This window comes from Poromitra crassiceps, assembly GCF_964638095.1.
Source record: "Poromitra crassiceps genome assembly, chromosome: 29".
NCBI classification, from domain to species: domain Eukaryota; kingdom Metazoa; phylum Chordata; class Actinopteri; order Beryciformes; family Melamphaidae; genus Poromitra; species Poromitra crassiceps.
In genome coordinates, this window is record NC_139641.1 from 7,123,703 (window position 1) to 7,146,997 (window position 23,295).

A 23,295-nucleotide genomic window follows, 5' to 3' on the forward strand; every position below is an offset into this window, starting at 1 on the left:
ACGCATGATGGCGCAACTCTCTTAGGCTTTGGTTACCTCAAAAACAAAATGGCGGAGACAGTTTTCAGATCCTTGTGAATCGATCTTCGCTTATAACTTTACTAATACTTCGCAGAAAATGATGTTTTGTACAAGAATAGACGCGGGCTAATGTCTTAACCCCTCTCTCGCGCGCCCTCACTCTTAACCCCGCATTTCTAAATAAGACGTAACGTTACTTGGTGTCGGCATACGGCTCTGGTGTCGGACTTTGCAAAAAGCTCTCAGCAAGCGCCAGGATTGGCCAATGTCGACTTCAGTCTCCAGAACGATCCAATCAAATCACCCGCACGGCTATCTTCTTGCTAGAGGTCCCGCCTTACAGTAGTGTTTCAACTGACTCTATCAGAATAAAATGCCAGTCGGACTTATAGTATTATTATTATTATATTATTATACTTGGAAACCGTTTTATAAAAGCAATATAGCACTCGAGCTGCGTGGTGTTGTGGAATATATAGATAACAGCTTATCAGCGGGATATATTCACCACAACACACTTGCTCTCGTGCTATATTGCTTAAATGTATAACGTTTGGACACAAAATGTTTCTTTATTTCTACCATTTTCCATATTTTAGGATAATAGTAAAGACATCAAAACAATGACATAACACTACAGACCATCTTGTGATCTTAAAACGAATGGGGGCCAGTATCATGTAGCGCCTCCACCTGAACCATAATGTAGGTGGGTCCAGACTGTGGACTGGTAGTGTATCAGTATAATGTAGCGCCCTCCACCTGAACCATAATGTAGGTGGGTCCAGACTGTGGACTGGTAGTGTATCAGTATAATGTAGCGCCCTCCACCTGAACCATACGGAATTGCAATAATGCGTTCAAACATGCTACAAAATTTGGATGAGATAAATTTGCTGCACATTGCTGAATTGCTTAGTCATTTAATATGAAAATAGTATGTACTGTGAACAAAACAGAGAAAATGTTAATTAGGTTATCTATGGAGCCGCTGAGAAGCTCCGGTTTCTGTTTGGCTGCAGACCTACACTCTAAAATGAAATGACATAAGTTCAGTGTTTCCCATACATAAAGGAATTTGTGGCGGGCCGCCACAATAATATTTTGACCGCCACAATAAGATGTTGACCAAAAAAAAAAAAACAGTGCACCTGAACGCAACATGCAAGATATCCGCTGAATAAGTGTCCAATAAATGTTCATGTCATTCTGGCCAATACTTCTGTTATAGCATTTCAGTCTGGAATATGGAATATCTTTCAATAATCTATGATTTAGCTGCTAAATTGTCAAATACCGCCATCTGCTCGCTACCCAGGCACTTATGTATGTACTTAACCTAACTAACTTAACCTAACTAACTATCCAGTGTGCACAACACTGTCAGCCTAAACTCCGGCTGACACCCCAAAAACCTACAATCCGCTACAGAAAAATGTATATTGTTTGTTTATTAACTGGCCCCTCGCCTTCTATCATTTCACGAAAGTGGCAAAGCAAGTTGAGTATCCCTGACCTATAGGGAGAAATTTAGTTTGTCATTGTAAACCCACAGCACAGTAATGATGACATGTTCTTCATAGATCTAGCCTTTTAATTTTGCTCTTAAGCTTTCTCAAAGTACACCAAATTCATGCATTTTACTTTAAAATGTTTAAAAAAATCTCGCGGGGGGGGGCATGCCCCCGCACCCCACTAGGGGGTCTGTGGTCCCCCACCACAAATACTCAAAATCCTGTGGGAAACACTGAAGTTATTCTATTGGTACATTAATGTTTGTCATGGTACAACAACTTATGGAAAAATAAGGAAAATGAGATAATTGTGTTTCCTGAAAACTGGCTCAGGAGAACCAGCAGGCCGCAACAGCTCAACATGACTGCACTGATGCCCTAATGTTACACAGGCTGTGGAGTTTAGACGTCGGTAGGGGTGGGTGCAAGAACCGGTACTTACTAGATTGGTATGCTTCCTGACTGGTAAATACCGAGATATTGATAAGCTCCTGGAGCTTATCAATATCACCATTTGTCAATGGTGCTGCTATCGGTATTTATGTGCTCACCCTGTACTCTGGGGAGTATGACTGCATCACCTGGATAGGTAGGATCAAAGCAGATCTCTGTACACTGAGAGATGCCTCCTCAGATTCAAAATAACTGCAAAGTCCAGTGGATGAATATAGCCGTCCCTAGGCATCAGACTAGGTGACGGGCTTGTTTTACATTCAGATGCTTTTGCATTCAAGCTTGCTTTGTGTGCTCAGACCTGCTGTTCCTGGTGGGCCTAACGTCGTCGGTGTGCGTGGTGTCTGAGACCATCAAGAAGGTGGAGAGGCTACGGGGAGGCGACCGCACGTCCAGCCGGGCCGACCACGCCTTCCATGAGGTATGAAAGAGATGGGGATCGAGCCCCGGGGACTGTCAAACTAGATGAATGACTTCAAAACCGTTTAGTTTGAGAGTTGATTTGAGTTAATGAGTTATTAATTTGAGTTAGTGTGGACCAGTGATGTCACTGGTCCACACTTTAACACTCAATAACTGTCAAATTAAATGACAGACTTCAAAACCGTTTGCAGTTTTCTGATATACTACTGATGTTATAATGATACAAAGCTGGTTGAAAATGGGCGGAGTGTTCCTTTAACTGCATTTTCTACCTGCTCTGAGCCCTGGGACACTAGAGCGGCCCACAGAGTTGCATATAACATGTAATGCATTTTCTACTAAGCATGATGTATAGGGAGTAGGCTAACAGATTAATTCATATTGTCACCAAAACACACATTGGATCATAACTTAAACCTAGTGATGTCATTTTGTGATTAACTCATTGAGTGCCAGCCACTTTTGGAAAACGGATGCTCCCAGTGCCAGCCCTTTCAGAGCGTTTTCAGTGATTTCTCGAGGCCCACAGAATATTGTGTGATATTACTATGTAAACACCGAACACGCCCAAAGAACGATGAGACTATCTTGTATCATCAGCAAACAAAAGTTTATTGATATCATTTTCCGTTCTTTAGTTATGAGCAGTAGAAGATAGGTTGGTTTCAGCAAAAACAGACGTTTCAAACTAGAAGCTGAGATAATGAGCCTTTTGTGAAATGAAGCATTTCAAGCACATCACTGACTCTGAAGCTAATATTTTCTGATGTAGTGACACCTCAAAAATAATTTCCTTCAATAAAAGAGCGAAAACAAAGGAATTTTGATGGCAAAATAATATTTTTTAGCTGCAACCAGCAGCGCTGGCCCCCGCGTGCGCAGACCCTACACTTTCTTGCTGGTCTTGATTTACTGCTGGTGGGCATCAGATATTCTAGCTTGTGTTTGCCAATCTGTCCATCGAGCCTGCTGTCTGGGTCGGTGTTGTATGCTGCCCTGCGTGCCCCACCCCCCTCAACTGCACACTCCTCCTCCGTGGGAGTGTCTCTGGTGGCTCTCTGCTCTGAATTTTCCACTGCACGTTTCAAAGTGCGCTCGCTGCACCCAGCCTATTTTCATAGCACGCCGCCGTTTTTGTCGCCGGCTCCCAGCGCTTCCAGCTGAGAATAATTTATCTTTTCAGAAAGACGCTCGTGTCGGCTGCTCCTTTTCTGGCAACTAATCATGTGGAGGGGCTATCGCAACAGACAGAAAGGCTCAATTGTGGGAGCAGATTGGTTGCTGTTCACAGGCACAGCTAACGTTAGCTCCAGCATGCATCGGTTTCCGTGTGCCCACGGCTTCTTCTCTGTTTTTTTCCTCACCTTTCTCTAATCTGGAGAGCACTGTCGCCACCTAATGGGTCCGTAAAATAGCTTATACACCTTCAAAATCCCCCATATTTTTACAGGAGATGCATCAGGCTTTGATCCACGTCCCACCGTCAAAAAAACGCAATTGACGACTTTAGTCGTCATTGGCACTCAATGAGTTAATCAGTGGTTATCGTTCACCTATATTAGCTCAGGTGCCTAATGGCTATTAGAGTTCACAGTATGTAGCCAGGCTGTGTGTAATGGCTCTGGCTCACTGTATAGAGGCCTAAAAGTCCCACTGATGTTACCAGTATATATTATAATTATATATTATAAATCTGTGCACGTTTTTCTAATCCATGGGCACGGATAAATTGTAGGCATCAGACATCAGACATGGAGTAAATTGTAATAAAATTGTGCCCAATGAGCTGCCATAATTAAGACTTCCATCAATGGGCCATAGGCTCAATCATCATTGTGTTAGTCGCCGATGGATAGTGACTTAACAGACATTTATTTACATGAAAATCTTAGAGATCATAACTTTAATCGGTCTCAAAAATGGTATTAAAATGAACGATCCCCCATCCCTAGGTATGACCCACGCTTGGCCAACGACGCATTCCACCAGGTACGATCCAGCACAGACAGAGAGAGGACTCTGGGGTTTGGAGGAGGAAGAGGAGGAGGAGGAGGAGGAGGAGGAAGGTGGGGGAGAGGGGACGGCTGTGGGGTCTGACAACAACAAACGTCACAGACTGCACACACTGCTGCCGGGACGTTTGAAAGGCCCCCCAGCAGATGCTGCCCCCTGCTGGGGGCCCGAGGGATGGCTCAATCTAACGGACTGGAAAGGGATCTGGTCCTGCACTCGGTACTCGGCCTCACCACAGGCTCCTCCCCCCCATAGCTTTGTGAAAACCGCCACGGATCCTCCATAGCTTCCTGCATTCCTGCAGTTCAGTTCTCTCCCTCTCATTTGGACGCGTACGTTGACTAAACCTTCTGAGGAATCGATATTTTTATAAGTGTTCTTTTGCTGTATCATTTAGAAGGTGTTGACCACTACTCTGCTTGTGTTTTGTGGTTAAATATAGTAAACACATTTTTGAAAGAGCGGGACTTGTTTTTAACTCCTCTATAAGTGGGTATGGGATTGGTTCTTGTATTTTTTTTTCCTGCTTGCACACTGGTCTAGAGATGAGAAGGAACCATGGTTTCAGTTGCACAGCCAATATTAAAAAATGTTTTTCTGTCTTTATCCTATTCTCTTAACTTACTGCTAAACATGTGGCTGTGGCTCCCAGTCACTTTGGCAGATAGCAGCCATAGTTTGAGGCCACGTCTCGTCATAGACGGTCCGCATGTCTGGGAACGCCCACAAAATGTTAAACGGCTGGTGCGCGAGTGAGGTAAAACCGCCCATATATCTCATGGGCTGACTCAACAAAAGACGGTGCTGCGGCTCTAAACTACATGTTTGGGGGTTCTAGAGCAGAACACAAGACGTCTGCTCAGATGTGCGTTTACTGCGGTGGTTAAATCCCCCGATCGTGTCTGCCTGGGCTGGGCTATCAGCTAAATTCTAACTTTGCTGAATGGATGGAACGGGGGAATTTACCCCACCCTGACCCCGCCCCCAGGCTAACCCAGCGTCTATTGTGGGCGTTCCCAGACATGCGGACTGTCTCTATAGTTTTGTTTGGCTGGTGAAATAATGGAAGTGGCTGGTCCACTGTGGCCGGTGGATAGTTTCCTTTAGATATCCTGATGCTAAATAGCCATTCATGCTAAATGTGGAATTAGGCCTAAAAAGCCACAAGCCTCTGACATGCAGCTTCAGGGTGCGACACAGATACTATAATAGGCTGTACCGAATAGATGTAAGGAAGCTTCACTCATAACGTCGGCGTTCAAATTTTAAAGGACAATTTCGTTTTTTTTACCTGGAGCCCTCTCCTCACATGAATTATTATCTGACGACTCACCCAGTGTTCTCCGGTGCGATTTGGAGCATCCTAGGCGTTGTTGTGATCTAAATAGTGTCCAAGCCAGTCCTTGAATGGCGCTCCGTCGGGGCCACATGGCAGCGTGCTGTTACTCCATGTAAATAGACGGTTTTCTTCCCGTGTTCTACCCATATCGTCATTATATGATCCCTAAAGAAACATCTGAATGCTATTCACCCCCGGGCTATTTCCACTGGTCTTTACCAGGTATCTCATTTCCTCATTCGGGGTCTGTGTCACCAACTCTCGTCAAGTCACGCGAGACTTTCCTGCCGGCTGGCCTGTGTACGGAAGCCCAGCTCCTGCGCTCATTCCTCTCACGCGTCTATCCTGTCTACAAGCAGAAGACTCGCTCAGCCCATTTTTCGGAGAATAGATTTAGAAATCTTACAACATGGTTCGATTTTGTGCATATCCCAATTGTGAAGAAAACTGTCTATTTACATGGAGTAACAGCACGCTGCCATGTGGTCCCGTCGGAGCGCCATTCAAGGACTGGCTTGGATACTATTTAGCTCACAACAACGTCTAGGAGGGTCAAAATCGCACCGGAGAACACTGGGTGAGTCGTCAGATAATAATTAATGTGAGGAGAGGGCTCCAGGTTTAAAAAAAAACGAAATTCTCCTTTAAATCAACACTGGAGAGCTGTGTGGCCACACTGATTCATCAGAAAAGAGACAGAATCGCAATACGAACGGTTAGATTTCTGTCTTTTGGGTTGTTTTGGAATGGTGGCATTTTGCGGTGACGAATCCGTCCGTCCAGAACAATTTGAACTACATTGAACTTTTTGTCCGTCAAAACGGAGGTGGACACATGATCACATGATCACATGATCAGTGATCACATGATCAGCGCTGGAGACGGACGGACACAATGGGTCAGCTGGCAAAAGTCATTTTCATTGTTTATTGACATTTTTACCATAAGATAATAAGCCTCAGGGCACGATTATTACTTCATTATTTTATGCCCTTACTGGATGAGCCTACATTCATTTATGTTGAAACTGATGAGTTATATTAATTAAAGAAAGTTGATTTAAGACGAACTAATCTGATGAATCACTATCAAATTGAGGATTTTGTTCAGAGATTTGTTTTATGGTGTCATAAAATATGTTTGCAGACATTCATTCATTGGAAAACCTAAATAGACGCTTCGAAAGTAAAAAAAAGAAAATTGGTGATTCGGCACAGCCCTATCAGATACTTTAGCTTTCTCTTTCATTCTGTGCCTTAGAAAAGTCGATCAGTTTTAAGAAAGCCCTTTACTAATGGGTGACTGTAGTCCTTAAGTGTTAAATGGGCTCAGCACAGAAAAAAGAAACGAATCACCCCAAATACTCTTTTTTCCAAACAAGAACTTACTTTCAGAAGTCATTTCTCTCACTCATGCTACACTTAACTAGCCATGATTCACTTGCCCTCCTCCCCCTTTAACCAGTATAGAAGAGACATGGTGCTTTCTGGGAAATGTAGGCCAGGTCAGAGTACAGAATGAGCTGCCATGTCAGGAGGTTTTGACATGTAAAACTCAGAAAGCGCTGCCAATGCTTTTTAGGGCTGCAACTAATGATATTTTCATTATGGATTCATCTGTTGGTTATTTTCTCCACTAATCAGTATGTCACTAATGTCACAAAATGGTGACAAATGTCCATCACGTTTTCCCAAAGCCCAAGATGATGTCCTCAGATGTCTTCTTTTGTCCTCCTGACCACAGCCCACAACCCAAAGACAATAAGTTTACTGTCATAGAAGACTAAAGACACCAGAGAAGAATCACATTTAAGAAGCTGGAACCAGAGAATTTTAGCGATTTCATTTTCTGTTGTTCGAATTCTAGCGATTTAATTTTCTGTTGTTCGAATTTTAGCGATTTCATTTTCTGTTGTTCGAATTTTAGCGATTCATTTTCTGTTAATCGATGAATCGTCGCAGCTCTAATCAGCAAGATGCTTTTAGTTATTTTTGTTTTAAATGAAGAAATGAGCAGATATTAAATACAGTAGTGCTGATGTATCTCCTTTATCGTGAACTTATCTATGCCCCCTTCTCCTGTTTTTGAGTTCTCTATTGCGCCCCCTGCTGCCAGGTTTGATTGAAATCTGTGGTTCTTTACTTTGCCTGCCATCCAGAAACCAGTCCACCTCAACACAACCTGCATTCCTCTGCCTCTTCTCCATCCAATCAATTGTTCCGGTGGGTTTTTATGACGCGATGCAAGGCAGATTTGAACTTATAAGGTAGATTTGAACTTGTGTAAGGTAGATTTGAATTTGTACAGTCTACACTGTAATATAAGTGCAAATATGTCCCATATGCGCTGGTTATATACAATTGTGCTTACTGTCTCTGTTGTGTCGGGGCCAGAAGTGGCTGGTCTCAGGTCAGCTGGAGGAGCGCGCGAGTCGACAGCATCTCACAGAGCAGGAGCCACAGAGCCACCTGGTGGTTTTTACTTCCATACCAATATTACCTTTAATATTACCTTAATATTACCTTTAAACTTCATTTGCAACATGGAGCCTGTTTTCTAGCCTTGTAAAAAAACATCCTTATAATGCGATGATGTCACAGGCTGGCCTTTCAGCTGTGGGCGGGACTTGCCTTGAGAGACAACGCGGCACCAATACAACTTTTGCCAAATCCAGTCAGAAGAACATATTTTCTGCTGAGAAACTCAGCTGGTGCATCACTCTTTGTTATTGTTTAATATTTGCTGTTGAGTCTATTTCTGCAATGACGTCACTTATGGCTGTGTTTACTCTGCTAACGTTAATGTTAGCACTTTGGGAGAAGCCACTATCGACGCAGTCCTTGATTGGCTCAGTTTACGTTCTAATTTCAGGAAATTGATGTGGGCGCGGCTTGAAGTCCAGAGTGATACGTGGAGCGAGGACAGATTCAAACGCACATCTGGCATCGTGGCAAGATTTCTCGCGTGATCGTGATGTCATGAATCCCGCTGATCGTGATGTCATGAATCCAGCTGATCGTAATGTCAGGAATCCAGCTGATCGTGATGTCATGAATCCAGCTGATCGTGTCATGAATCCAGCTGCCTCGCAAGGTTAGAGCAGAGCAGAGGTTTTCCAAAAAACCAAAATCCTTTAAAGCTTAAGCTGTGTTCACACCGAGATATTTATTTTTCTCTCTGTCGCTTGATTCAACCCTTTGGAATCGCTCTGTTTAAATCGCTCATCAACAGGCACACGAATTGGCGGACATGTGGGGGCTATAACGTTACGCAATGTCATGATGTTTGTCCACTACGAGCCACCGTCGTTTACAAGCTAAGCCTATCAGCGTGCTCCTAACGCGAGCTCCATACCGGTAGGACAGACTTCACTTCATGTCAGCTGTCAGCCTGTCAATGCGGTTTGTTGCCACACAATAAACCAGCGGTTTGTTCCAAGCCAGTGTGATCCTTGACTCACTCTCGCACGGCAGCCAATCAGCGTTGAACAGCGAGCGACTGATGCCAGCGTATTTTCGCTCGCGTTGGGATATTTCATCTGGGGCGACAAGCGTATTTTCTCTCTGTCGCTCGGACGGCCAGCGATTTTTCTCCCGGGCGAAAATACGCTCAGTCGCTCGTTTGCATTGACTTTGTATGTAAACTCGATGCCAGCGAAAAACTTTAATAGGTCGGTGTGAACGCAGCTTAAGTAGAGGGAAAACACTCCTATGGCTAAAGGAGGCAATTTATTCCATCCATTGTTGTAGTCGAGCCTGGAGTCCCCAGCGTTTCAGTCCAATTCACCAAAGAGTCAGTGGAGTTATTCAACATGAGCTTGAATCAAGTGGAACACACGTGCCTGCCCTTGCATGAAATTAAATAATCTCACAGTATTAATATAGCTATCAATATCTTAGGCCAAATTATTAGGGCCTATTACAAAAAAAGTCTTTATCAATTAACAAGTCGGAGTCCTCGTCTCCAACTCCCAATGCCTGAATGCTGGAGTGGAACTCCGAGTCATCAGTGCTAAGTCGAGTCACGAGTCTTGAAAATGTGTCCAGGACTCGTTCTAGGTTCCCACTTGACGTTAGATTCCATCTAACAGTCACGTAAAGTAGCCAAAAGGCCTCCAGAGTCTGTGGAACAGTAAATATGGCAGCAGAACTAGCCTAAATCTAGTTGGCTGGTGAGTTAATAAAAATGAGGTTGCTTGCCTTGATGACCGAACCCATAGTATTGTGTTTTAGTCTGCTGCTGCTCTGTGTGATGCTGCCAGGGCCCGAGAGCCAGTCACACCACTGACTCACTCTCTTCACTTCCTTTACTTTTTATTTATGATGTGTGTGTTGCACAGCGGAAGTCAATACTCTGTTGTTACTGGATGAGAATGAAATGTATATTCAAATTTTATAAATCTTTTAAAAAACCAGAGCCTGCTTTGTTTTTATTTAACCCTTGGTATTTGTTCATTTTCAACGCACACATTAATGCCCCCTAACGTAACAAGAGCTGTGTCTGTGCTGTAAAAAGAGATGTTTTATCTTCAATAACTTTGCTTCTCATCATAGATACCCAATTTGCAATGTAATTGATTCCTATGCCAAACATGAGGAAATGCTCCATCGGTGGAAAGTAGTAACTACAAATTTGAAGCCAGGAATGAATGCCTAACATAATAGCATTCATGATTTTATTCAAAAATGTCTGGAAGTCCAAAGATGTAAGTTTGTTTTGATTTATAATTGTTTTTAATGGGAAAATTGCATGTATTTGATCTCATGGCTCAAAAAAGAAAATGGCTCATGCTGGTGGCGGTTGGTAAAAACTAATTTTGAAGCCTTAAGTCCAGGATACTAGCATAACAAATGCATGCTTTTTGTATTTAATTAAAAAAAAAAAAGAATTAATGGAAGTCAATGGAATAGATGTCCCCAAGGCTTATGGTTAGTGTGAGATTATCTCTCTCTTTTTTGCACACTAACTCAGAAAAACTGATACTTTTTTGAGTAGCCTTAACCTTTTAAAGCTACTTAAAACTTAAAACTTTAACTCTAACTTTTATTAGAACATCTTCATCAAAAATATAACTTCACACCATTATGTCAACATATTGAACATTGCCTTTAAGCTGCTTAGGTACAAATAAAGGATAATTTCCAGACAGTGGAAAAACAAAAGTTAATTTGTGAAATTCATTTAACAATTATAAAAAAGATTCTTACAAAGAAAAAGTTTCAATGTTGCTGTAAATAGAAGCAAATCAAACTGTGTCCCAAACCATTCAAGACCAACCTACAGATACAGCAGGTTTTCCTATTCCAATATTCAGTTAAATGAAAAACTATTTGATTTTTTTTGTTAAAAGTTCAAAGCTAGAACCATACAGGGTTAAGTAATTCACAGTATTGTATCCAACAAGTTATTTGTCAATTTATTTGACAATAAATACAAATAACAAATATTCAAAACAGGAATAGGAAAAGAATAGAAAAGGAGGAATTGAAAAACTATATACAAAGCATTATGGAAGATGTAAAGCAAGGCAAAAAGGACATGTCTCAGATTGACTAGCTGATTGGTCGGTCACTGTTGTGATCCAGAGTGTCAGTGGGTGTGTCACTGTTGTGATCCAGAGTGTCAGTGGGCGTGTCACTGTTGTGATCCAGAGTGTCAGTGGGCGTGTCACTGCTGTGATCCAGAGTGTCAGTGGGCGTGTCACTGTTGTGATCCAGAGTGTCAGTGGGCGTGTCTGCCGGCAGTGCGCCTGGTGATCGGGACAGGTGGTTCCTCAGGCTGCTGGGGGCCATTGACCTGGCCCTCCTGTGGGAGCAAAGACACATTACAGCACTCTACCACCATCAGCACACCAACATGAAGGCCAGGCTAGCACTTAACAGCTGTTTCATATCTTTGCTATCAGACATGCAGGGGAAAAAAGTCTGTTCATTTTGGGAAAAGATATATGAATGGAAATGTCCAAGCTGTCACACTGCCTGCAGAAGCATGCATCCCACATCTTGCTCAGAAAATCTGCCTCAGTCAAGTAGCCTTTCAGGCCAAAGAGGTTCTAGTCATTTGTCTACCATTATTTCAAATGAATAGAGAATGTGAGAAAACATAATTACACTTTGAATAGAACATTAGTTTGGCATTTCAACTGGAGGATGGCGGCTTATTTGAACTTATCAACGAACTGGCGTGCTCAACCCAACGTTTTAAAGATGGTTACTGGGTGCCGATCCAAAAATCTCAAAAATTAAATCAACCTAACCTAAATGTACCTATTGAGAGGAAGACCTCCAATATAATTAATTTGTCAAAAAGGCAGCTTGATGACTTTGAGACTTCTGTGCTATCCAAGGGCCTGTCCTTTGTGCCTTCGAAAGAGGCTGATGGATTTACTACAAAGATTGAACTGTTCAAGTTTTTCCGTACACTTAAATTGAGATCATTTTTCTGGAGAGACTTTGGACAAAGTAACTCTCCCCATAACGTTCTGGGACACGACTCTCCTGAGATGAGCTCGGAGCACCACGGCGAGGTAGAAGCGACCGAGCTTCGAACTGGCAAAAAGTTTAAACCTAAGAGTTAATTTATTCCCCCAGTGACTAACGCCTCTGTACTTACATTTTGTCGACTTGTGGATAATGATGTTTCTCTTCTTGTCTCATCGTCTGATGTTAATAAATGTCACTCTAACCTATCCCCACAGGAGAGACGAGCACTTCATAACCTGTCTAAAGATGATTCTGTTGTAATACGTAAAGCTGACAAAGGGGGTGCAGTTGTACTGCAAAACAGGGACTCTTATTGTACTGAGATTATGAATCAGTTAAGTAATGCGGACTTCTACACACCTTTGAGTTATGATCCCACTCTGGTATTTTCTGGTGAAATTAGGAACATTTTAGACTGGGCAGCAAGTAATCAATCTATATCACAAGATGAATATAAGTTTTTGTTTCAAGTGCATCCAATACGTCCAATATTTTACACCTTACCGAAAATCCACAAAAGCTGTCAGGAACCGGTCCCAGAGCGCCCCATAGTGTCGGGGATTGGGTCCCTGACTGAGCCCATCTCTCAATTTATAGATTGTCATATTAAAGCTTTGGTAACTCAGTTACCCTCTTATGTAGGAGACACCTCAGATTTTTTGAGAAAGTTAACATCTGTGGGTGGGATCAGTGACTCTGATTGGCTGTGCACGATGGACGTGGCGAGCTTATATACCAATGTGCCCCATAGAGAGGGTTTGGAGGCTCTACAGTATTACTTGAATTCTAGGTCAACACAACTACCTTCCACTGAATTGTTATCTAAACTGTCTGAACTCGTCCTTACTAAGAATTATTTCAGATTCAACAAGGACTTTTATTTACAAAGACAGGGCGTCTCGATGGGTAGTCCATTTAGTCCTAATTATGCAAACCTGTTTATGGGGAAGTTTGAAGAGGATCATGTATACAAAAATAATCCATATTTGTCTCTCATCAAATGTTGGTTTAGATATATCGACGATCTGTTTTTCGTGTTCACAGGTACAGCAGAGGAACTAGAATTGTTTACAGTAAGTTACATCTAAATTCTAGAGTCCCCACCATCTCTTTCACACTGGAGGCAAGCAGAGAAACTGTGCCTTTTTTGGATGTAAGAGTAAATAAATCTGAACTAATACACACGACCGTCTTTAGAAAAAAAACTGATAGAAACAATTATTTACATTTTTCTAGCTATCATCCACATAGCCTAAAAAAGAGTTTACCTTACAGTCAGCTGCTGATAATTAAAAGCATATGTAGCTCTGGTGATGAATTTGAGAGACAGGCTGATGCCATGTGCATCCGTTTTTTAGAAAAGGGTTATGATCAAAAACTGTTAAATGTTTGTATGTCCAAGGTCCGCGATAAAGATAGGGAGAGTCTCTTGAAGCCCAATCCACCTCCTCTCAAACAGCAGCCCCTTGTTTTATCCACAACGTTTTCTCCGATCTCCCAGTCGGTTAAAAATGTCATTAGAAAACATTGGCATATATTGTCCAGTGATCCCGTTGTGGGTCGTGAGTTTGTCAAATATCCGATGTTCGCCACTAAGCGACAAAAAAATGTGAATGACAAGCTTGTAAAGACCGATCTTTATGTGAAACCCACACATTTTTTTAATTCTCTTCCCCCAGGTAACTTTCCATGTTTGAATTGTGTAAGCTGCAACGCCATGATTAAAGGTAACCAATTCTCACATCCCCATACGGGGAAATCGATGAAGGTCAAGGATAGAATCACATGTCGGTCCACTCATGTTGTCCACCTTTTAAAATGGCCTTGTGGTTTGTACTATGTGGGGGAAACAAAAAGACAACTGAGAATTAGAATTTCCGAACATAAGAGCAGCATCAGAAGGGGTGACGAGAATTCTCCAGTTGCCAAACATTTTAATAAATATGACCATGGCGTTTGTAGCTTACGATTTATGGGGATTGAGTCAGTGGGGCCACTTCTGAGAGGAGGAGACAGGGAGAGTAAACTTCTCCAGAGAGAAGCATATTGGATACACCACTTACAGACTGAGCATCCTAAGGGTTTAAATGAAGAATTATTGTTCTCTTGTTTCTTGTAAATGGTTTGATCCCTTGTTTTGATATGTGATTGGTCATGCTTACACATTTTGAGATGGGTTATCTGCTCCTGTCAAGCAGATTTAGACCGAGGGGCTTTCTTAAATTTTTCTTATTTTTCTTATAGGCTACTTCTAATGTGCTTTTGGTATTACTTATATCGTTGTGGCAGATACCATTTATACAGATTGACACTTGTATATATCTACAATTGTCCATATTTATCTACTTCTTTTTTATATTTGTCTTGATACTTGAATACCTGTTCACAGATTTATTTCTTTTAGGATCTGTGAGTGATTTAATCAGTCATGTTGATGTATTTTGATCAGCTGTGCGGTCATCTTATTTATTTGTTATGTAGGTTCTTGACCACTCTGTCTGTTCTAGATATGTTGGAGATTGATTGATTGATTGATGCATGCATTTTCCACAGCTGGTTTCATTCAGCTTGGTCCTGGCTTCTACTTATATGGGTCACACCCACTGTTTGTAGCAACGCTGAGGAAAGCCTGTGAGGCTGAAACGCGTCCGTTGTACTACTGCTGCTGTGCGCATTAAAAGTTTAAACTTTATAGACATCTGTGAGTATTGGCTTATTTGAACTTACCTCTAACAAATCTAATACAATCGTACACTGATCAATGATCTCTGGTTGCTGGCTCCACTCAGCAACCGCTCCTTCTGGGACAGCTGGTTCTTCAGCCTGGCTATCTGGTTCTTCAGCAGCTCAACCTGATACAGTGGATCAGAGGAGTAAGTGTGGTCCATTATAGATGCTTGAGTGGATACTGTGTGCAGGTATGTGTATGTGTGCGCACGTGTGTCTGTGTGTGAGCAGGCGTATGTGTGTGTGTATGTGTGCGCACGTGTGTCTGTGTGTGAGCAGGCGTATGTGTGTGCGCAGGTGTGTGTGTGTGTGTGTGTGTGTGTGTGTGTGTGCGCACGTGTGTCTGTGTGTGAGCAGGTGTGTGTGTCTACCTGCTGGTTGTTGCTGCTGTCCCCTGGCATGTTGCCAGCTGGCAGAGAGACTCTACACCGCAGTCTCAGCAGTCGACGGGCCTCCTCCAGAACCTGCTGCATGCTCTTCACACCGCTGGTCAAACTCTTCAGATGCTGCGGTTCCTTTGCCTGATGATGAGACGTGCACACAATAGATCCACCTCAATAGGCTGTTTGTTGTCTAGAATGTTGCTGAACTGCTGTGTGCCGGTATGTCGACTTTGTTTCAAAACGGTGGCAATACAACTCAACTAAAAGCTCATCTAAAACATAACCATCACATCCAGTTTTCCCAACGGGGGTGGGGTGGCAGGGACACACAGCTGGAGACTATTCACACAGGGACACACATCTGGGGACTATTCACACAGGGACACACAGCTGAAGACTATTCACACACAGCTGGAGACTATTCACACAGGGGCACACAACTGAAGACTATTCACACACAGCTGGAGACTATTCACACAGGGACACACAGTTGGAGACTATTCACACAGGGACACACAGCTGGAGACTATTCACACAGGGACACACAGCTGGGGACTATTCACACAGGGACACACCACTGGGGACTATTCGCACAGGGACACACAGCTGGGGACTATTCACAGGGACTATTCACACAGGGACACACAGCTGGAGACTATTTACACAGGGACACACAGCTGGAGACTATTCACACAGGGGCACACAGCTGGAGACTATTCACACAGGGGCACACAGCTGGAGACTATCCACACAGGGACACACAGCTGGAGACTATTCACACAGGGACACACAGCTGGAGACTATTCACACAGGGACACACAGTTGGGGACTATTCACACAGGGACACACAGCTGGAGACTATTCACACAGGGACAAACAGCTGGAGACTATTCACACACACAGCTGGAGACTATTCACACAGGGACACACAGCTGGAGACTATTCACACAGGGACACACAGCTGGAGACTATTCACACAGGGACACACAGCTGGAGACTATTCACACAGGGACAAACAGATGGAGACTATTCACACACACAGCTGGAGACTATTCACACAGGGACACACATCTGGAGACTATTCACACAGGGGCACACAGCTGGAGACTATTCACACAGGGACACACAGCTGGAGACTATTCACACGCACAGCTGGAGACTATTCACACAGGGACACACAGCTGGAGACTATTCACACAGGGACACACATCTGGAGACTATTCACACAGGGACACACAGCTGGAGACTATTCGCACAGGGACACACAGCTGGAGACTATTCGCACAGGGACACACATCTGGAGACTATTCGCACAGGGACACACAGCTGGAGACTATTCACACATGGACACACAGCTGGAGACTATTCACACAGGGACACACAGCTGGAGACTATTCACACAGGGACACATAGCTGGAGACTATTCACACAGGGACACACAGTTGGAGACTATTCACGCATGGACACACAGCTGGGGACTATTCACACATGGACACACAGCTGGGGACTATTCACACAGGGACACACAGCTGGAGACTATTCACACAGGGACACACAGCTGGAGACTATTCACACAGGGACACACAGCTGGAGACTATTCACACAGAGACACACAGTTGGAGACTATTCACACAGGGACACACAGCTGGGGACTATTCGCACAGGGACACACATCTGGAGACTATTCACACAGGGACACACGGCTGGGGACTATTCACACAGGGACACAAAGCTGGAGACTATTCACACAGGGACACGTATCTGGAGACTATTCACACAGGGACACACGGCTGGGGACTATTCGCACAGGGACACGCAGCTGGAGACTATTCACACAGAGACACGCAGCTGGAGACTATTCGCACAGGGACACACAGCTGGAGACTATTCGCACAGGGACACACAGCTTTACAATCAGTAGGTAGTCTACATTCACCCATTCATACACCGATGGCGGCAGGCTGCCACGCAGGGTGCCTACACACCATCGGGGGCAATTTGGGGTTCAGTATCTTGCCCAAGGACACTTCGACATGCAGACTGGAGGAGGCGGGAATCGAACCACCGACCTCTTTGATCCAAAGCGATTAGTGGACGACCCGCTCTACCTCCTCCGCCAAAGCTGGGGCACAATAGTCTGCCCAGGGGGGGGGGAAGAAAGGAGAAGAGGGGGAAGAAGGGGGAGAAGAAAAAAAGAGAGAAAGGGAGGGGAAAAGAGATGAGAAAACACTTCTGTATTGCCAATTTTCACTCCTCTGGCTTTTTTAAAGTCTTTATATAGGTTTTGTATTTTTGTTGAGAAAGATTTTTTTTTCATGTCTGCATTGTTTTGCATTTCTTTGCTTTTATGCAGTTTTTGGTGGCCAAAACTTTTGTTGAATAATTGTTTATAATTATAAACTATATATATATATATATAATGTGTGTGTAATTAATTTAAAACTAATGAATTTAAAACTAACCATAAAAATTTACATGAATTGAAACAGTATTGTTGACTTTTTAGATAGTTAATTAAGAGAAAACAATATTTGATTTCCTCAAATTGCCACAACAATAAGCAGGACGCTGTAGGGATTTGAACCCCATTCCTGGTAAAACCAGGCGTGCCAACCACCAGTGTCTTTGTGCTAAGCTGGGCTTTTTGAGGATATACTGTATGGCCGGTAAAGCAAAACCTGCATAAGCAACATTGACCAGGTAGAACACGGCACTGGAGTCAGAGAAGAGGAGAGAGAACACCATTACTTCAAATTACATTTAATTTGTGCTATATGAAGTAAATATTTCTCTATTTAAAATGGGTACTGATATAATGCTGCACTGGAGTCAGAAGAGGAGAGAGAGGAAGCCGCATACACACAACTTTCAAGTTGCCTGTCCCTCTCGTCTTGGGATGGCGGTGGAGGTCACAGAGCCGGATGAAGATGGTCTCAATCACACAGCAGCAATCTGGCTACTGGGGAAGCGGGGCAGTAGTTGTGAGTGCCTCTGCACACTCTCCACCCCTGGAGTGAACTCCTTCCTCTTTACCTGAACCTCCCCATGCCCAGCCTGGGAGGAGACAGAGAAGCTCGGCTGGACACAGTATCTTCCTCCAAGCCCTCGTCGTCTTCTTCCTCACCGTCATCCACATCCCTCTGAGTCAGGGTTCACGTTCAGCGGCTCCAGGCTGACTCAGCAGGTAGTCAACACCAAGCAGCTCTCCTATGAAAAAGGAACACAGACAGACAGACAGACAGACAGACAGACAGACAGACAGACAGACAGAGGTGTTATTAGTTCTATTTAAAGCATTCTAGATCATGGCTGACCAATTTGGGGCCCAGGGGCCAAACTTGGACGACGCTCAGTTTGTTTTGGCCCTCCATGGTTTTGAAATGGGAAGAAAACATGGTGATACTTTCACCATATGAAACTAGAAGACCTATTTTAGACTTAGAATGTAGATTGTCTATAAAATAAAAATGTAATGTAATTTCAGATACTGTAACGTCAACATTTATTTTTTAGCCCACGGCCCATCCATCCAATTACTTTTGGCGCTTAACTCATTGAGTGCCATGGACGTCCTTCGACGTCCAATTAAATAGTGACGTAGAGTGCCACGGACGTCCTTCGACGTCCAATGCGTTTTTTGACGGTGGGACGTCGATCAAAGCCTTCCGCAGCTCCTGTACAACTATAGTAGCTATTGGAGGTCTATAACCTATTTTACAGAACCCTTAGGTGGCGACAGTGCTCTCCAGATTACAGAAATGTCAGGAATACACAGCCTGAAATAGCCTTGATCAAAGAGAACCCGCTCATGCTGCAGTCCAGAGCCATGTAGATTGTTCTGGCTGCAACTGACGGTGCGTGCGAACACAGTCAATCCGCGCACACAACTGAGTCCTTCTGCCTCTGTCTGTCTGTCAGCATAGTTTCTCCACATGATTAGCCGCTAGAAAAGCAGCAGCGCGACACTGAAAAGCCAAACCTTTCACTGCAGTCCGCGTGTGGCTTCTCCATGTTGCGCTGCCTGGGAGGCGGCGCACCAAAAGCATTCCGAAAATAGACGCTTGGTGCGAGGCTGTGTGTTACTAGTGTGGGGAGGAGTTTTCAGCTGAGGGGGGGGAGGGGGGGTGGGGCACGCAGGGCAGGACACAACTACACCACATCAGAAAATATTATCTAGAGTCAGTGAATGTGCTTGAAATGCTGCATTTCACAAAAGGCTGAATATCTCAGCTTATAATTTGAAATGCCTGAAAACGCTGAAAAGAACCTATCTTCTCCGGCTCATAACTAAAGAACGGAAAATGGTATCAATAAACTTTTTTTTGCTGATGATACAATAGAGTCTCCTTGTTCTTTTTGCGTGTTCGGTGTTTACATAGTAATATCACACAATATTCTGTGGGCCTCGAGAAATCACTGAAAACGCTCTGAAAACTCTGGCACTGGGAGCGTCCGTTCTCCAAAAGTGGCTGGCACTCAATGAGTTAATAGGGAAGAATTTGGGCACCTCTGTTCTCGATTGTTTAATTTTAAATATGAGAGTTGTATATGGATCATGTTATGAGTGTATGTTTTGCTTTGGCCATGGGAATGATACAAATGAAGCCTCGTTGAACTTAAGTTAGAACACTGAAAACACACAAACCGAAAGTGTATGCTGCCAATATCAATTAGACATACCAGTATATTTGGCAGGTGGCTTGAAGGTTGACCCAAATGCCCAGCCGGCCAAACACCTTCAGGCTGTTGGTGTTGACACAGTGGGCCACATCTAAGGAGTAGGTGAGGGATGATGGCTTGCTGTTCACAGTGGAGTCCCTGATCGTCTATATGACTGGTTGAAGGCTCAGGAGGACTGACTATGCCTGACTGATCCTGGACACAGACTGGAGAGAGAGAGGAGAGAGAGAGACACAGACACACACACACACACACACACACACACACACACACACACACACAGGTAAGGTGAGAGAGACAGGTCAGGAGACAGAGCGACATGTAGTTTTAATATCATGTAGCTTTAATATGTCACTGTAAATATTAGATTTAGTGAAATAATTTGCAGAGGTGCAGTGCAGCGCCTATATTATCTTTGATAATATAGGCGCTGGCAACCGTGTGATGATAAGGATACATGTGGTTATCTGAAATAACCCAGGTTAGCTAATGATCCTCAGTCCCTGAAGCCAAGCAGCTGGAGTCACTTATTAGTCATAATGTACTACTACTACTGTCCCATTTTTGGGTGAAGTAAATATGCAAGCAAGAGTCACACATGCCACACTTGACATGTCACTGTTTTAGTGTTGATAGCACAGGGTGTTTAGCCTTTGCTGGTGGGGAGACAGGCATACATATACTTATGCAGGCATCATAGTAATGTAGGCTACTGAATGTGATAATGCATTGAGCTGTGACAATGCAGCACCACATTTATCAATAGCAATCATAATAACGTTAATGTCACGTTACCTTCGGCAGCTTGTTGACTTTGAACCGTAGTTGGGAACAACTATTAGCTAGCCTGGGTTGTTTAGCTACTGTAACTAGCCTTTAGCAGTCCGGGTATCTGTGCTGGGTTGAAGGCGTTTCAGTGGCGTTTCAAACAGTGGATATTCCATGGAGTGCAGCGATCACAGCAACACTGCCTTCAGACAGTTATTTCACAAACTGAGCTAGCTGGACCCAAACATTAGCATAACATGTCACTCGTAGCTAGCTGCTAGCGATGCTAACTAGTGATGCTAACTGAAGTTGCTGGCCAACCATAGACTAAAATATAGGGACAAAGCAACACACTCACTCGACAACAAAATGATAAAACGACTGTGCGGCGGATGAAAGGATAAGGTGTAGTCTATAAGAAATAAAAACGTCTAAACTTACTTTGATCGTCAGACTGGCAGATGCAGCTTTGTTTTCCAGAGTAGAGGGGAGAGGGGGCGTGAGAGGAGAGGAGAAGCAGCAGCAGGTTGATTGGTAGAGAGGAGAGGGGGCGTGAGAGGAGAGGAGAAGCAGCAGCAGGTTGATTGGTAATGTGTCCATCTCACATTTGGAGGGAGATTGGTTTACATTGGACTGTGAGTAGGTGATTGCCTTACGTCCTTTCTCACATTGGACTTCATATCGGACTGTGAATACGCTGATTGGATGATGAGATTGGAGTTTTAGGCCTCCGTGCGGACCTCAGGTACCGCCACAGCCGCCCCGAAAAACCAGTCTAGATGCAGCTATGTGTCATCATTATTATTAGGGATGCACGCTATATCGGCAATCATATCGGTATCGGCAGATGTTAGTCATTTTCTAACATATCGGCATCGGTCCAATGTTGCAATGTTAATATCGGTTATCGGTATCAGCCAAAATGTTTACATTGAGAGGAAACATTGCAGTAAATCTATGATTTCTGGGCTTTTCCAAATGTTTTGGAAATAAAGAAAGACGTTAATCTTTCAAATTCACAGTGTTTACATGTGTTTTTCAGTATGTACACAATTTTATCATCACAAAAATGTGTTTTTATACAGATCATATCGACATCGGTAAATATCGGTTATCGGTCATAACAGCAATGTTAATATCGGTTATCGGTATCGGCCAAAATTTTAACATCGGTGCATCCCTAATTATTATTATTATTATTATTATTATTATTAGTATTATTATATTTAAATCCCATTGCTAATACCCCTCTCACATATGAATGTAATGTGGTCTCAACCTGCACCATGCTGTTGAACCCAGGCGGGCGTGCGTCACGGCGACATCAAGACAGAGAACGTGATGGTGACCAGTTGGAACTGGGTGCTCCTCACAGACTTCGCCAGCTTCAAGCCCACCTACCTGCCGGAGGACAACCCGGCCGACTTCAACTACTTCTTCGACACGTCGCGGCGCCGCACCTGCTACATCGCCCCCGAGCGCTTCGTGGACGGCAGCCTGTTCGCCACCACGGAGAGCGACCACAACACCCCCCTGGTGGACCTGACCAGCAACAACCAGAGGAGCCGCGGGGAGCTGAAGCAGGCCATGGACATCTTCTCCGCAGGTACAGCAGCACCTCCTCTCACTAGGTTGTGTTGGACTTTTCAAGCCTCTCTTTCTTCTTCGTTGTCTGTGAGCTTCTGTAAAGCCTGCTGGTTCTCATTAGAAACATCCTCAGCAATGAATCTCAAACTATGTCGTGTTGGGACTTTGAATTTGAGGGAATTTGGCATGGAAAGTCCTTGAAAAGTCCTTGAGTTTGATGTTTTAAGAAGATGTGGGAACCCTAAAAGCATGCACGCACGCACGCACACACACACACACACACACACACACACACACACACACACATAGCTGGGAGGGAATATGTCAAAAATCATAAAGATTGTGCACTTGGTGACAAGTTCTTGATTTTTGGCAGGGTGTTAGGTATGGGGATAAGGTTTTCAAAAACCACCAGATACAAGTTGGGGTGGCCCCCTAGTGGCCGGTATCCATAAAATCCAAAATGGCGGTCACCGAAAAGACCAAAGGTCATATCTCAGCTTCTTGAAGTCTTAGATTGTCGTATAATGTCACTTTTTCAACTTTTTTGGAGCTATGAATCCATATCTGACATAAGTTTCACATTTCAAGGTCATGTTCAAGGTCAAATTTATTGTCAAGGTCATTTCTAGCTAAACAAAACTGTCCATATCTCTGAAACGAAGTAACATAGAAAGAATATTCTAAACCCATAGGGCTCTAAACCCACATGTTCAGTCCTTAGGAATAAAATTAAACATGCTACCATCACTCTTGTATGAAAAATATTTTCTAGCAAAGTCAACTCAACTGCGGAGGAATACGGTAGTTGTACGGTTGGGAGAAAAAGCAGTACCGAATGAAACTGCTGTTTTGCGGAAAAGTAAAGCGCTGAAAATTGTCAAAATAGAGCGTGCATGTACACG

At 43.6% G+C, this 23,295-nt stretch overlaps 1 protein-coding gene across 1 annotated transcript in view; it reads left to right on the forward strand.

Annotated features, from left to right (window-relative positions):
- LOC310799946 (calcium-transporting ATPase type 2C member 1-like) overlaps window positions 1-4,455 on the forward strand; it is a 159,948-nt gene extending 155,493 nt beyond the window's left edge. The window contains exons 27-28 of the mRNA XM_083662555.1: window positions 2,288-2,409; window positions 4,364-4,455. Of these exons, the coding sequence (XP_083518681.1) occupies window positions 2,288-2,409; window positions 4,364-4,369 (128 nt within the window). The 3' untranslated portion in view covers window positions 4,370-4,455. The remainder of the gene's footprint in view (window positions 1-2,287; window positions 2,410-4,363) is intronic.
- The last annotated feature ends 18,840 nt before the right edge of the window (window positions 4,456-23,295 follow it).